This window comes from Amblyomma maculatum, chromosome 8 (assembly GCF_055883805.1).
Source record: "Amblyomma maculatum isolate TAMU_Amacu chromosome 8, ASM5588380v1, whole genome shotgun sequence".
NCBI lineage: Eukaryota > Metazoa > Arthropoda > Arachnida > Ixodida > Ixodidae > Amblyomma > Amblyomma maculatum.
Window position 1 is genome coordinate 2,829,799 of NC_139351.1, and position 12,441 is coordinate 2,842,239.

The following is a 12,441-nucleotide window of genomic DNA, read 5'->3' on the forward strand; positions in this document are numbered from 1 at the left end:
TCTAACAGTGTGAAGCAGCTACACACGTTCCTTTGCATGGCTTCCTATTTACGAAAATTTGTAGCCATTTTTGCCACCACAGCAGCTCCCCTCACAAATATGTTAAAGAAGGGCGAGAACTTTATAGGAGGTGAACGGCAGCAACGGGCCTTTCAAGCGCTCAAAGATCAACTGACTCAGTGCCCAGTACTTCCCACTTTCGCCACTTTCACGAAAACTGGCACACTGAAGTGCACACTGACGCCAGCCAGGTCGGCCTGGGGGCGGTTCTTCTCGAGCGCGACTCACAGGGTGCTCAGCACGTCGTTACATACGCTAGTCGCAAACTGTCCGCTGCTGAAAGCCATTACCACTCCAACAAGTTAGAATGTTTGGTGGTGTGGAGTGTCGACGGTAAGTTTCGCCACTACCTCTTCGGACGGAAATTCGCCATCGTAACGGATAATTCCGCAATCGCCTGGATGTTCACGAAGCAGCACTTCAAGCACAAGTTCGCTCGCTGGATAATCATGCTCAAAGAATACACATATGATGTGCGGCATCGGGCCGTTGCTTTTCACCACATTTCAGATGCCGTGTCGCGACACTCCAGTGAGGACGGCTACTCTCGAGCTCGGTACAGCGAAAGTTGGCTCTTATTTTGTCAGCAGGATATAAAGAAGGCCCAAAGCGAGGACAGAGATTTGGTGGCTATCACGCCTTTCCTTGAGGATACTGGAAGCAACTCCAAGTTTGTCATGCGGGACGCTACTTTATTCCGCCGACATTGACTTCCGCAAGGAAGGACAGCATCTCCTCGTACTTCCTCCTGCTCTCCGTGGGCAGGTGCTCGACGCTATTCATGACTCCCCCACAGGAGGGCACATTGGTCAGCGAGCCACGTTGCGAAAGGCGCAGGAACGCTTCCGGTGGCCCAAGATGAGCAATCTGCGCGTACTTTGCCAGCTGCGAAGTCTGCCATCAGTACAAGCGTCTTCCAGGTTGTCAACCCGGGCTTCTAACGCCGATCCCTTTGCCTGAGACAGTATTTGACACCATAGACATCGACCACATTGGACCTCTGCCGACATCAACAGTGGGCAACCAGTACATATTGGTAGGCTGTATAGATTATCTGCCGAATTTGTAGAGGTAGGAAATTTGCGCACTACGTCGTTGAATTTTTACAAGACCGGTTCGAATGGCGGCACGGGCTTTCACACGAAAACTAATATCGGACCGCTCAACCACCTTCCGGAGTCGCGAAATCCGTGCCTACCTGCGCCGGACGGGAGTTGTGCACCATTTCGCATCGGCGTACCACCCTCGAGCGAATGGTCTCACCGAGCGGACGAATCAGACCATACAATCGCGACTCGCTCCCTTCTGCATAAACAAAAAAGGCGAGGCAGACTGGGACCAGCACCTCCGAGCGGCGGCCTACGCTGTCAACACTTCTGTGCAAAGTTCTAAAGAAACAACGCCTTATATAAGATTGTATGCGGACAACATCCTCAACTTGCAGGAATGTGCAACGTGGAAACACCTATTAGCATCAGGACCCCTGTACCCCGACAGGCAGCGCATCAGGACGGAAGCACGGAAAAGAACGTCTCGTGCGCAACAAGCGCAAAAACGCAACTATAACCGCCGACATCGACCAACTCCTCACTATAGAGTAAGAAACGAGTTCTGGGTGCCATGCGGCCCACAAACAACAGGGCGTAAGCTGACCGCGAAATATGATGGGCCCTACGTAACCACTGAGCGCTTAGGTGACAATACGTGACGTGTGTGTATTGCGGCGTTTCAGGCAGGTTCGGACGGGCGGAGGAGAAACAATTTCGCATTGCACGTGTCGCAGTTGAAGAGAAGGGTCATTCGCCTGCAAGACTGATTAGAGCAAGCCTCCAACAAGTAACTGGCACTATAGAAACTCTCAGGTGCATGACTCAACAAGCTCGTGGCGGAACGCCCAAGTGGCAAGATGCGAACCTCCTCCTGCCTCCGCAAGAGGACAGCCCGGAAAAACAACCGCCATATGCAACAAATGCGACAGCAGCGATGTGGGGTGTGATGTACTCCGCCGACGACGAAGTGAAAAGTGCAGGAGCGAAGAAGAGGACGACGAAGAGAGAATAAAGCTGGGCGTTCGAAAGAACAGCCGGGTCTGCTTGTTCTCCGTCACAATATATATATATATTTTTAAGGAATAACAGCGCGGAGACGAAGGACAAGGAAGAAGACAACACCTTCCTTGTCCTTCGTCTCCGCGCTGTTATTCCTTAAAAATATGTACCAACTAGCTCAACTTTCCGTGTTATATATATATATATCTGTGTGTGTGTGTGTGTGTGTGTGTGTGTGTGTGTGTGTGTGTGTGTGTGTGTGTGTGTGTGTGTGTGTGTGTGTGTGTGTGTGTGTGTGTGTGTGTGTGTGTGTGTGTGTGTGTGTGCGTGTGCGTGTGCGTGTGCGTGTGCGTGTGCGTGTGCGTGTGCGTGTGCGTGTGTGTGTGTGTGTGTGTGTGTGTGTGTGTGTGTGTGTGTGTGTGTGTGTGTGTGTGTGTGTGTGTGTGTGTGTGTGTGTGTGTGTGTGTGTGTGTGTGTGTGTGTGTGTGTGTGTGTGTGTGTGTGTGTGTGTGTGTGTGTGTGTGTCAAGTCGGAGTCACCATAGGCTTATAATATTAAGCCTTACTTTGCTCGGTCCGATAAGTTTAAATGCAGCTTTTTCCGCGCACTATTGAATTCTAAAACGTAATCTCTGTAACAGTTAGGTTAATGTCATTAAACAATTTCCTGTTAAAAATTAATTCCACCTGATTTTATGTACTTTCTTGTTGCTGCAGTGTATTGCTGAATTCTCGTTTTGGTACTGTATCCCAGTATCGCGGTTATTCTGATTTACATTCTTGTCCCTTGCCTTATTTCTCGCAATTTTTTAGATTTTATTGCTTACTTGTTTTGTATGACGTTTACGACAGATTACACTAACCTACTCCTGCAATAGCACCATAAAGGAGCTGCATTATATATAACAAATAAAATAAATATTAATAGGAGACGCATAACGCGTCAAGCAGTGTGGGGCAAATGCTTCACACGAGGTGTGGCAACGCTAACATAAGACGCACGTACCACCAGAATCTCAGGTCGGCGCCCGTGGTCAAGGGCAGCCAGGAGTGCAAGCAAGTCTTCCAGAACGGCCTCGTCGACAGCGTCGAGTGCAAGGAGTCACACGTGGTGCGGCCCTTCTCCAAGCACGAGAACGGGGCACGCACCGACGTCACGCAAAGGCTCAACCTGCGCAGCCAGCGTCGAGCTCAGGGCAGGCGTGCAGGTGAGCAATCACTTCGTCCACTGGAAGGAAAGAAGGTCGCCATTTTATTCCCTCATTTCTCACTTTAGCAAGACAGCGTGTGAGGAAGTCATATGTTTCATACAAAATGACGTAAAAGCTATCAGAACCTGTTTACGGCACTTGTGCCAAACTCTAAACCCAACACTTTTCTCAGGGCAGGTTAGACTACTCAGGGCTGTTTACGAGCATTCGTCTTGTCTGAGTATGGATATTTTAACTTGTTTTTATCTTGCCACAAATGCAGATCTACGCATGTTTGTTCTTATGTTCCTACATTATGCTCAAAACGCTAAAAGTGCGTTTTTACTGTTTTGAGATAGTAAGCTGAAAACAGTAAAAGCAGATATTTCTCAGCGTCAAGCTGAATGTGCGCTCTTACATCCCGACAGAGGCAATCTCAAAGGCGGCTCAGTAAACAGAGCACAGTCGACAGCCACGCTTCCGCCACAAGCGAGGTCGAAATCGCAAGGACCATAACACGCCACAGAAAGCTTCTGGTGGTCCAATGTGCTTGTGCTTCATGAACGCCATAATATCAGGCTCATCCCACTGTGGTGACCGGTGGTTTGCTTGACCACGGCGGGTACGCGCAGGACATCGAAGCGAGGCATGCTTGTAGGTTCTAACATGGTAGTGCGTAGGATATCGTCACTTTGCTCTCGAATGGCACTAATCACTTTATCAATATTCAATTTATCAATCAATTTATCAATATCTAAGTCTGACAGTTATAAACGAAAATAATTTACACCTACAAATAACAATATTATGAACACTCTGAAAATACGATGATCTATTCAACACATTTTCCAATATTCTTGGATTATTCTAATATACAAAGACTACGATTTCGTTCTTCAAAGCTTCGCGCAAGTTAACTTAAACAGCGTGCACGGGGCAATGTTCTACTGAAAGTGCACAAAATAGGCATAAGGATTTACAAAAAAAAAGTCCAAAAATAAAAACGTTCGGATGGACGGAGGGAATATAGGAACGTCCCCTTGAAACGGGGTGGTAGCAGTAACTATCGTGCTCATTTTTTCTCCCTATATCTTAATAGCGTAGCGCTAGGAGGTCTGACCTCTCGTGGCGTGACGGCGCACTAAGTTATAGAAAAACAAATACCGGAAAGTCATTACTTAATCATCATCAACCGGACTATACCCACTGCAGGGCGAAGACCTCTCCCATTTCCTTCCAATTAACCCAGCCCATGTGCTAGCTGCATCCACTTGACCCCTGAGAATTTCTTAATATCATCCACTCAACTAATTTTCTGCCGCCCCCTGCTACGCTTACCTTCCCTCGGAATCTAATTGGTTACTCTTAGAGACCATCAATTACCCTCTCTTCGAATTTCATGCCCTGCCCATGCCCATTTCTTGTTCTTAATTTTGACTAAAATATCAGCAACTTGAGTTAACTCATTTCCCTGACCCACTCTGAACGCTTCCTATCTCTTAACGTTACGCCTACCATTTTCCGTTCCATGGCCCTCTGCGTTGTCCTCAACTTAAGTAAAACCCTTTTCATTAACCTCCATGTTTCAACTCCATAGGTGAGTACCGGTAGGACACAACTGTTATAAACTTCCTCTTGAGTGATACTGATAAGCTGCTTGTCATGGCGTTTGAGTGCCTTCCAAGTGCGCTCCATCCCAATCGTATTCTCCTGGTTATTTCCCTTTCGTGGTTCGCATTAGCAGTCACTACCTGTCCTGAGTAGACATATTCATCTACCACTTCTAACGCTTCGCTACCTATTTTAAACTACTGTTCCTTTCCCAGGCTGCATGTTCAGCATTACCTTAGTCTTCTGCATATTAATCTTTAGGCCTACCTTTCTACTTCTCCTGTCTGGATCATTTATCATTAGGTATGGTCCCCTGAGTTACTTAACAAGGCAATTTCATCAGCGAATCGCAGATTACTGATATATTTTCCATCGATCCTGATGCCTAAGTGCTCCCATTCCATGCCTTTGAATACGCGCTCTAAGCAAGCTGTAAATAGCACTGGGGAAATTGTGTCTCCTTGCCTAACACATTTCTTAATTGAAATTTTATCACCTTCTTTATGCAGAACTATTGTTGCTGTGCAACCACTATAGATATCTTCCAGTACTTTCACATATGTATCACGGTTGCATATGGGAGAGCCCAAATCATAATAGGGGACATATCGCGTTCAGTGATTAAAGAGCTAGAGAGGTGCAACTATACCTGCTGGCAAAATTACAGAAATCAAGCACCTCGTATTATGAATTCCGCTGAAAACAATTGGATTGCATGAGGCGGGCTAATATTCGGCTAGGAGAACAAAAAAAACGCTGTCTGTAACAACAAAATTTGCCTGGCTGGTTGGTTAATAATGAAATTGGATTAACTGCGCGAAAACGTAGGACAACAGGAAGAAACACATACGACACTTAGAAGCGCAGACTGTCAACTTTATTCTTCGAGGAAATCCAAGGTGTATTTAAGCGCTCTCTGCTATGTGCAAAATCATTTGCCATCCACGTGAACAGAAGACAAACACTATACTTCCGAAATCAGCAAGAAAGATACTAAACCATGAAAAGACATACATGAAGCAAACTCTGGGCCGGCCCAAAATCACACAGGTAATCGAACTCTGCTAACCAATCAAGGGAACAACTTGGCCAAGCCAAGATAACAACAGACATCTCTGGACGAAAAGATTGAATTCAAAATTTTAGAAACCATGCATCAGCACATGCATCAGCACATGAAGGCCTCGACAAAAGGAAGTCACAACCAAAACTGAACAATTTCGAGGACGCTTAAGCTTCGCTTTTAGGAATGGAACGCGATAGCGTTATCGCGCCCAGTTTGCACCGTCTACTCATTTGCGCGCTTTTGAATGACACATGATACAACACTCGTTAACTTGTCCAAAGTTACTCATTTTTATTTATTAATCCTTCCGGGACGTAGAAGCGCTGCCAGCCACCTTGCCGAAACGCGCGGGCCTCAAGTTGCAGTCGTAGTTCGTCGGCAACATCGTTCCCGATCCGAGCCGGCGCGATGAAGATCTCGGAGGCCATGCCCTGTCTATCTTATTCCGTGCGCCACACGCATGATGGCACTACGTGCGCCCCAAGCGAACAGGAAGTACAGCGGAAAAGTAATTTGCCACTCGCTTAATTGCGTGTTCTGTAATTCTGTAATTTACATCCTCATAATTATTATTATACGCCACAATACACTTCTCTAAGGGACATTTCTGAGACAACACCGCAATCCATAGACGCGCCTTTGTCCACTTCAAACCATCTAGCTGGCGTAGCGTAGTGGTTAGCGTGCTCGTCTCGCACCCCGGAGGCCTACGTTCGATTCCTCAGGTCGGCGATATTTCCTAATCGTTTTTATTTATTAATGTTTCTGGGATTTTTCGCTCACGGCCAACGCCGAACGACGCGGGACGGCGGTCGCCGATGACGACAGCGACTTTTCTGCGACACGGGGCCCTTAACGCTATCGCGTTAAAAGAATGCCCGAAAATGTGCATCAGCCCTTGAAGGCTATGACATGCCGATGCACCATCAATCACGAAAAATACACTGATTGCGTGTCAGGAGTGGGTTATTGCATTCCGCTAAGCTGTGATAGAACATATATAGGGCAGACAGGAAGATGTTTCAACTAAAGGGCACAAGAGCATTGTCGTAACGTAAGGAACAAAGCCGGTGACTTCCTGGCTGAGCATTGTATGAATTGCGGGAAAAAAAATGCGCTCCATATTTTGAGAGAACTCGTTTTTTGGCTAAGGGAAAGATTAGTGATGGGAAAGATTAGGGATTGAAGCTTTTCACATAGGCACATCTGAGAACTGCGTCAGCAAGACTTCCAGAACCCTGACGTCGAATGAATTTTTGATTTTTGGAAGGTTTTGTATTGGCTTCCCAATATTTCACGGCTTTCAAGAGACTTTCAATAGTTACACACTTTACGACCAGGCGGGTTTCCAGAACAGGCCCAGTTTCCTGCTACTCATTTTTATTTTTATTTTTTTTGCTTCCCAAAAGTTCTTAGGTTTGGCTTATCATTTTATGTGGTTTTACTCTGTAATTCTTAGTATGCCTCTCAGTTTGTTCTGCCTGAGCTTCACCCCGTGCAAGTTTTGATATGTAATTTTTAGTCCTAATGCCTCTTCGCTTTTTAATGGTTTTGGTCTCTTGACCTGGTGCCTGTTCATTGTTTCTTATAACTTGACGCAGCTTTTAACAGCTGATGAACCTTTTATGCAATGCTTTTCGGGTTTTGGTTTAGACTAAGTGTTTTTTCACGGCTCCTGTATTTGACGTAGCCTTCAAGTGCTGATGCACATTTTTTGGGCATTCTTTTTCAGTTTTGGTTGTGACTAGGCGTTTGTTACGGTGTTCCTTTTGTCGAGGCCTTCATGTCCTGATGCACGGTTTGTGCGGTGGTATTTTCGGAATTTTGAATTCAATCTTTTCGTCCAGAGATGTCTGATGTTATCTTGGCTTGACCAAGTTGTTTCCTTGATTGCTTAGCAGAGCTCGATTACATGTGTGATTGTGGGCCGGCACAGAATTTGCTTCATGTATGTCTTTTCATGGTTTAGTATCTTTCTTGCTGATTTCGGAAATATACTGGTTATCTTGTGTTCACGTGGATGGCAAATGATTTTGCATGTAGCAGAGAGCGCTTAAATACGCCTTGCATTTCCTCGAAGAATAAAATTGACAGTCTGCGCTTCTAAGTGTCGCATGTGTTTCTTCCTGCTGTCCTACTTTTTCGCGCAGTTAACCAAATTTCAATTGCTAGTCTGTAAGAACGCCATAGTATCTGCAAGAAAAGGCTGTCATAATCGAAGATGAGAGAATACCATGGAATGTGCTCGAATTTTGTTGCTGATTCTGACGCAGCATGGCTCACTCTCATGCTGAAACTGCACTCTTTCTAGACGTGAGATTGAGGGCTTAGCGTACTCGCGGGGGCAACTTTCGGTGCCATGACGGGGCAATGTCTCGACCCGTACACGACAGAGACTAGTGTGGTCCTCGTCTCTCAAGTCAGACATACGGCAGCAAGTGTTCGAGACTTCAAGGTAGAAGCGACTTTGTTATCGCTGACACCAAGATCACACCATATTTCTGATTACCATCAGTTATTTCTTAATTCTCGATCATGCTTTGCACCGATCTCTCGTGCGTGAGCCTACATGCGCGTTGTGCACGCTTTCCTACAGCCTACAATGCAGGAACTGAGACCGACTTGCTGTTCGATCACGACTACGATTTGGAGGATTCCTCCAGCTCCCTGGAACGTGCCGAGAACGCCCTGCGCGCTGTCGCCGATTCGGCGGCAGACGTTGTCAAATCTTCGTCGCCCGGTCTCTTTACGGAGCTCGTGTTCAGTCTGCGCAAGCTCAACGTCGGGGACCTGCAGGAAATCTTTCGCCGTGCCGAGAGCATGTCGCCCAAGGCCAAGTGAGAGCGCTTTCCGATTATAACCTAGGCTTCGAGTTGCAAAAGATATTTTAGATTCACATGACATCAATGTGCATTTAGAAGCATGAGATGCTTTAACCTAACATACCTTTAATTGTAGCGAACCCGTTAAACAACAAAGATGTTTTACCAATACCCAAAGAGAACAGGGAAATTTCTAATTGGGTATAAAATTGAGGGGTTGGTGACTAGAATGCAGCTTGAAACCGCGCAAAAAGGCAAGGGACGAGAAAGAAACCTACTGGTTTCTTCCCTGTCTTTCTGCGCGGTTTCAAAATGCGTTCTTATTGGGGGTCGTTCGGTTTCGCTGTTCCACGAGCAGAGATGTCTTCTGCTTCACGTAATACTCACGTCGAAACGAGAATTTATTGTTCCGTGTAGAAAGTAACTGTTGTCGAACCGCCAAACTTTTCTCCAGTGCGACGAAGTAGTTTCGCGTCGCGCGATAGGAGTTATTCTTTTACGTTAGCACATGTCTTTGAACTAGGAGAATTGCCTTTGCGGCCAAAGCGTCAGCCCCTCGGCATACGGCAAGGATTTCTCTTGAAACGAAAAATGCTACGCGACCCACATTAGTGTTTAGAATAGTAGAAATGTGTGGAAACCAGTAAACTGACGCCTCAATGTTTGCCTTATAGGAAATTCTTCGTGGACTCCTTGCCGGCCGTCGGCAGTCCCGCGGCCATCCGTATGATGACTGATTCCTTGGTCTCGGGCGAAGTGAGCGGCGTCGAGGCCGACATTTGGCTCACGTCCCTAGCTTTCGTGTCCAAGCCCACCATCGAAATGATTGAGTACACTCTGGTGCGTACATCCCAACCGGAGAGGTCGGCTTCTTGCCTCCCCAATAGCAATTATGCACGGGCTGCTCCCACACACCTGCTGGAATGAAGTAGAAGTGATTTGCCAATCAGGGACTTGCAGTAATACGTACCTGGAGAATTGCAGCTATGGATCTCGCCACTAGTAAACAAGTCAACTGTACTCCTTGCCCCAATTTTAATTATAACTGAAAGCATTGAGCTAAAAGTTACGTATCTATTCACTCAGCATCAGTAGTGAACATAACAAACAGACATGACTCCACAGCCCCGTAGAAATCGCCTAAAATCATCAAAGTATTTCTTATTGTCCTAGAATGGTATAAAAAAGAGGCGCTTGCTTCGCTTTTGTGCTAAGTTCCAGCGTATATCGCAAACGTTGCTTGTTCCGGCTCCAGCCAAGAAGTGAGTGTGCCAGCTTCGTTCTGAACGATGCGCAGCCCCTGTTGCGGCTGGAGCGATCCCAGGCCTACCTGGGCGTCTCGACGATGGCGTACGCCTACTGCCGCAGCAACGCACACTGCGCCTCCACACGGCCCATCCAGGAGCTCGTTCGCGCCCTCTACCTGAGCCTCGGAGAGAACTGCTACGCGCGCGATGCCACGACGGTGAGAACACTCGTTTACTTCGATGCGAAAGAACGGCAAGTTTCATTTTCCCATCGATTCGAGGCTAGTTTCAAGGTCAAGCAAACATCAAATCAAACGTTAGTAGCACGCTATAAAAATTACGGCACCGCTGAATGCACCATAAATTGGTGTATTTGAATGCACTATGCACGACCATTCGTGCATAATGCATTCATTGCACTATGCACGCACGCACTATGCATTGCACGCGCAGCGCTAGAAAGTGGCAGGTGCGAGGCGATCAGGTTTCGTGTTCGCTTCCCACAAAGCGTTCGTGGGTTGGAATCCGCTCTGACAAGCCTTCCTTTTGGGATGGTCAGACAAGCCACTCGACTGAGCTTGAACGCGTTCAGTAGTACTTACCACAGTAAAACAAGCACATTTGGAGCATAGCAAGAACAAAGTCGCGACGCAGCATGCTCACCTCAAGCGAGGAAATATTCTCTCCGGTATTTTACATAGTTGCGCACGTATGACATCCCTATTTTAAAAGTTTGCGCCCCTGTATGAAATGCATTTCGCCGTCTTTAAGAGACAACCCAAAAACAAAAATCAACCACACCTCGTACTTGGCTTTTTTAAAACAGGGTTCAATACCCTCTCAGAGGCTGCGTTCACGTTATATACACTCTTTGTTTCATTATGTTCCGCAATATTTTGCATAGTGTATCTCTTGGCTGCTGCAGTAACAGCTACAGTGTAGTCGCCCCTTCATGGGCTTTATATCGATACCTTCAACTTAATATTGAAACTCTATATTTGTTCTGTTGCAGACGCTGATGGTGCTCAAGGCTCTCGGTAACCTGGGCCAGTCAGAGGGCGCCGAAGACACGCTGTACCGCTGCTTTCAGAATCCGCAGCTGGCGATCGAGATACGGCTGGCTGCAGTGCAGGCGTTCCGCCGGTTCGACTGTGATATCCCTGTGAGAGAATTATTTGCCGATTCTAGACAGGCGTCCTTGTGACACAGCTTCGATGCAGATGAAAAACATTTTTTTCGTGTATCGCTCAAAGCACTAACTTCCCCCTAATATATATTTGCTGTATCTAATCTTGATGTTAGTGAGCTTCTCTCAGATTCTTCCTGAGCATGTCTGGAATAAATTCCGTCGGCATTTCGAAGCGATTAATATTGCCACTGTTATGGTATTCCCGAATTAATAAATATATGCTTTTTACGTGATGCGTTCTATGGAAGTTTTCAGCCTTACGCACGCAGGGGATTGCGTAGCTTACATCAGGTTCACTTCGATGTGCGAATACACCCTGGTCTGCAAAAAGAAAATACTGGCTCGTAAGAATATGTTCGAAACCATTCCAAAGTATCAAAGAAGAGGCAAAGGGGTCTGTGGGTGTTATAAATGTTTCACATTCGTGTTAATTTATCGTAAAAAAGTATCCCCGACAAGCGGAAGCCCTCAGAGAATGATGACGCCGTGCAGAGTAGACAGCACAGGTATGCAGAGTGATCTCTTTTTGCAGAAATTAACTTAGGGCCTAAGGAGAAAGAATTATGAAAAATCAAACAACGTCCGCTTCACAGAACTGAAATGACGTCTTCAATACGTTAAAGCGAAGTGGCCCGTGATCTGGAGTGTTTTTTTGGCCCCGTATTCGCTTGATGGCTTAAGCTGTTGGTACTGTGAACTTATCGTTTTGTGAAAAAGAAAAAAAAAGAATATTAAGCCGTGCAGGCAATGCAAAGGACAAATCTTTCGCTGCAATTTACTTTGGCGTCGACTTTATAATTAAATCCATAATTTATTTATTTATTTTGCTCATACTTTAGAGGCTGTTACAGGAATGGGCAAAACTGAACACAGAGCTACACAGAACACTAAAAACAGAAATTTCACGCTAAATACAAGTCACTGGGGCCACAAAATTGGTCAGCATTTATAGTGTCCGTGTGGCAGTCTGTTTAAGGAAAGAGTAATGTATTCAAGAATAATACGTAATGACAAGATTGCTCAAGGCAAATCTTTAAAAGTAAAAGACAATTCACTCAATAATAATAATATTAAGCGCAAAAACGTCGAAACGCTCAGTCTTTCTATTATACATCAACGAACACCACGTAACTCAAAGGACACATTTTGACCAGTATGTTGCAGAGATATTCTTCGTGGGGATGACTTTGAATTATGTCCCTCACCAAC

At 46.0% G+C, this 12,441-nt stretch overlaps 1 protein-coding gene across 1 annotated transcript in view; it reads left to right on the forward strand.

Moving 5' to 3' along the window:
• LOC146180445 (uncharacterized) overlaps nucleotides 1–12,441 on the forward strand; it is a 91,956-nt gene that overhangs the window by 29,684 nt on the left and 49,831 nt on the right. Inside the window, exons 6-10 of the mRNA XM_084576037.1 lie at nucleotides 3,120–3,315; nucleotides 8,571–8,811; nucleotides 9,471–9,636; nucleotides 10,094–10,261; nucleotides 11,056–11,205. Of these exons, the coding sequence (XP_084432163.1) occupies nucleotides 3,120–3,315; nucleotides 8,571–8,811; nucleotides 9,471–9,636; nucleotides 10,094–10,261; nucleotides 11,056–11,205 (921 nt within the window). The remainder of the gene's footprint in view (nucleotides 1–3,119; nucleotides 3,316–8,570; nucleotides 8,812–9,470; nucleotides 9,637–10,093; nucleotides 10,262–11,055; nucleotides 11,206–12,441) is intronic.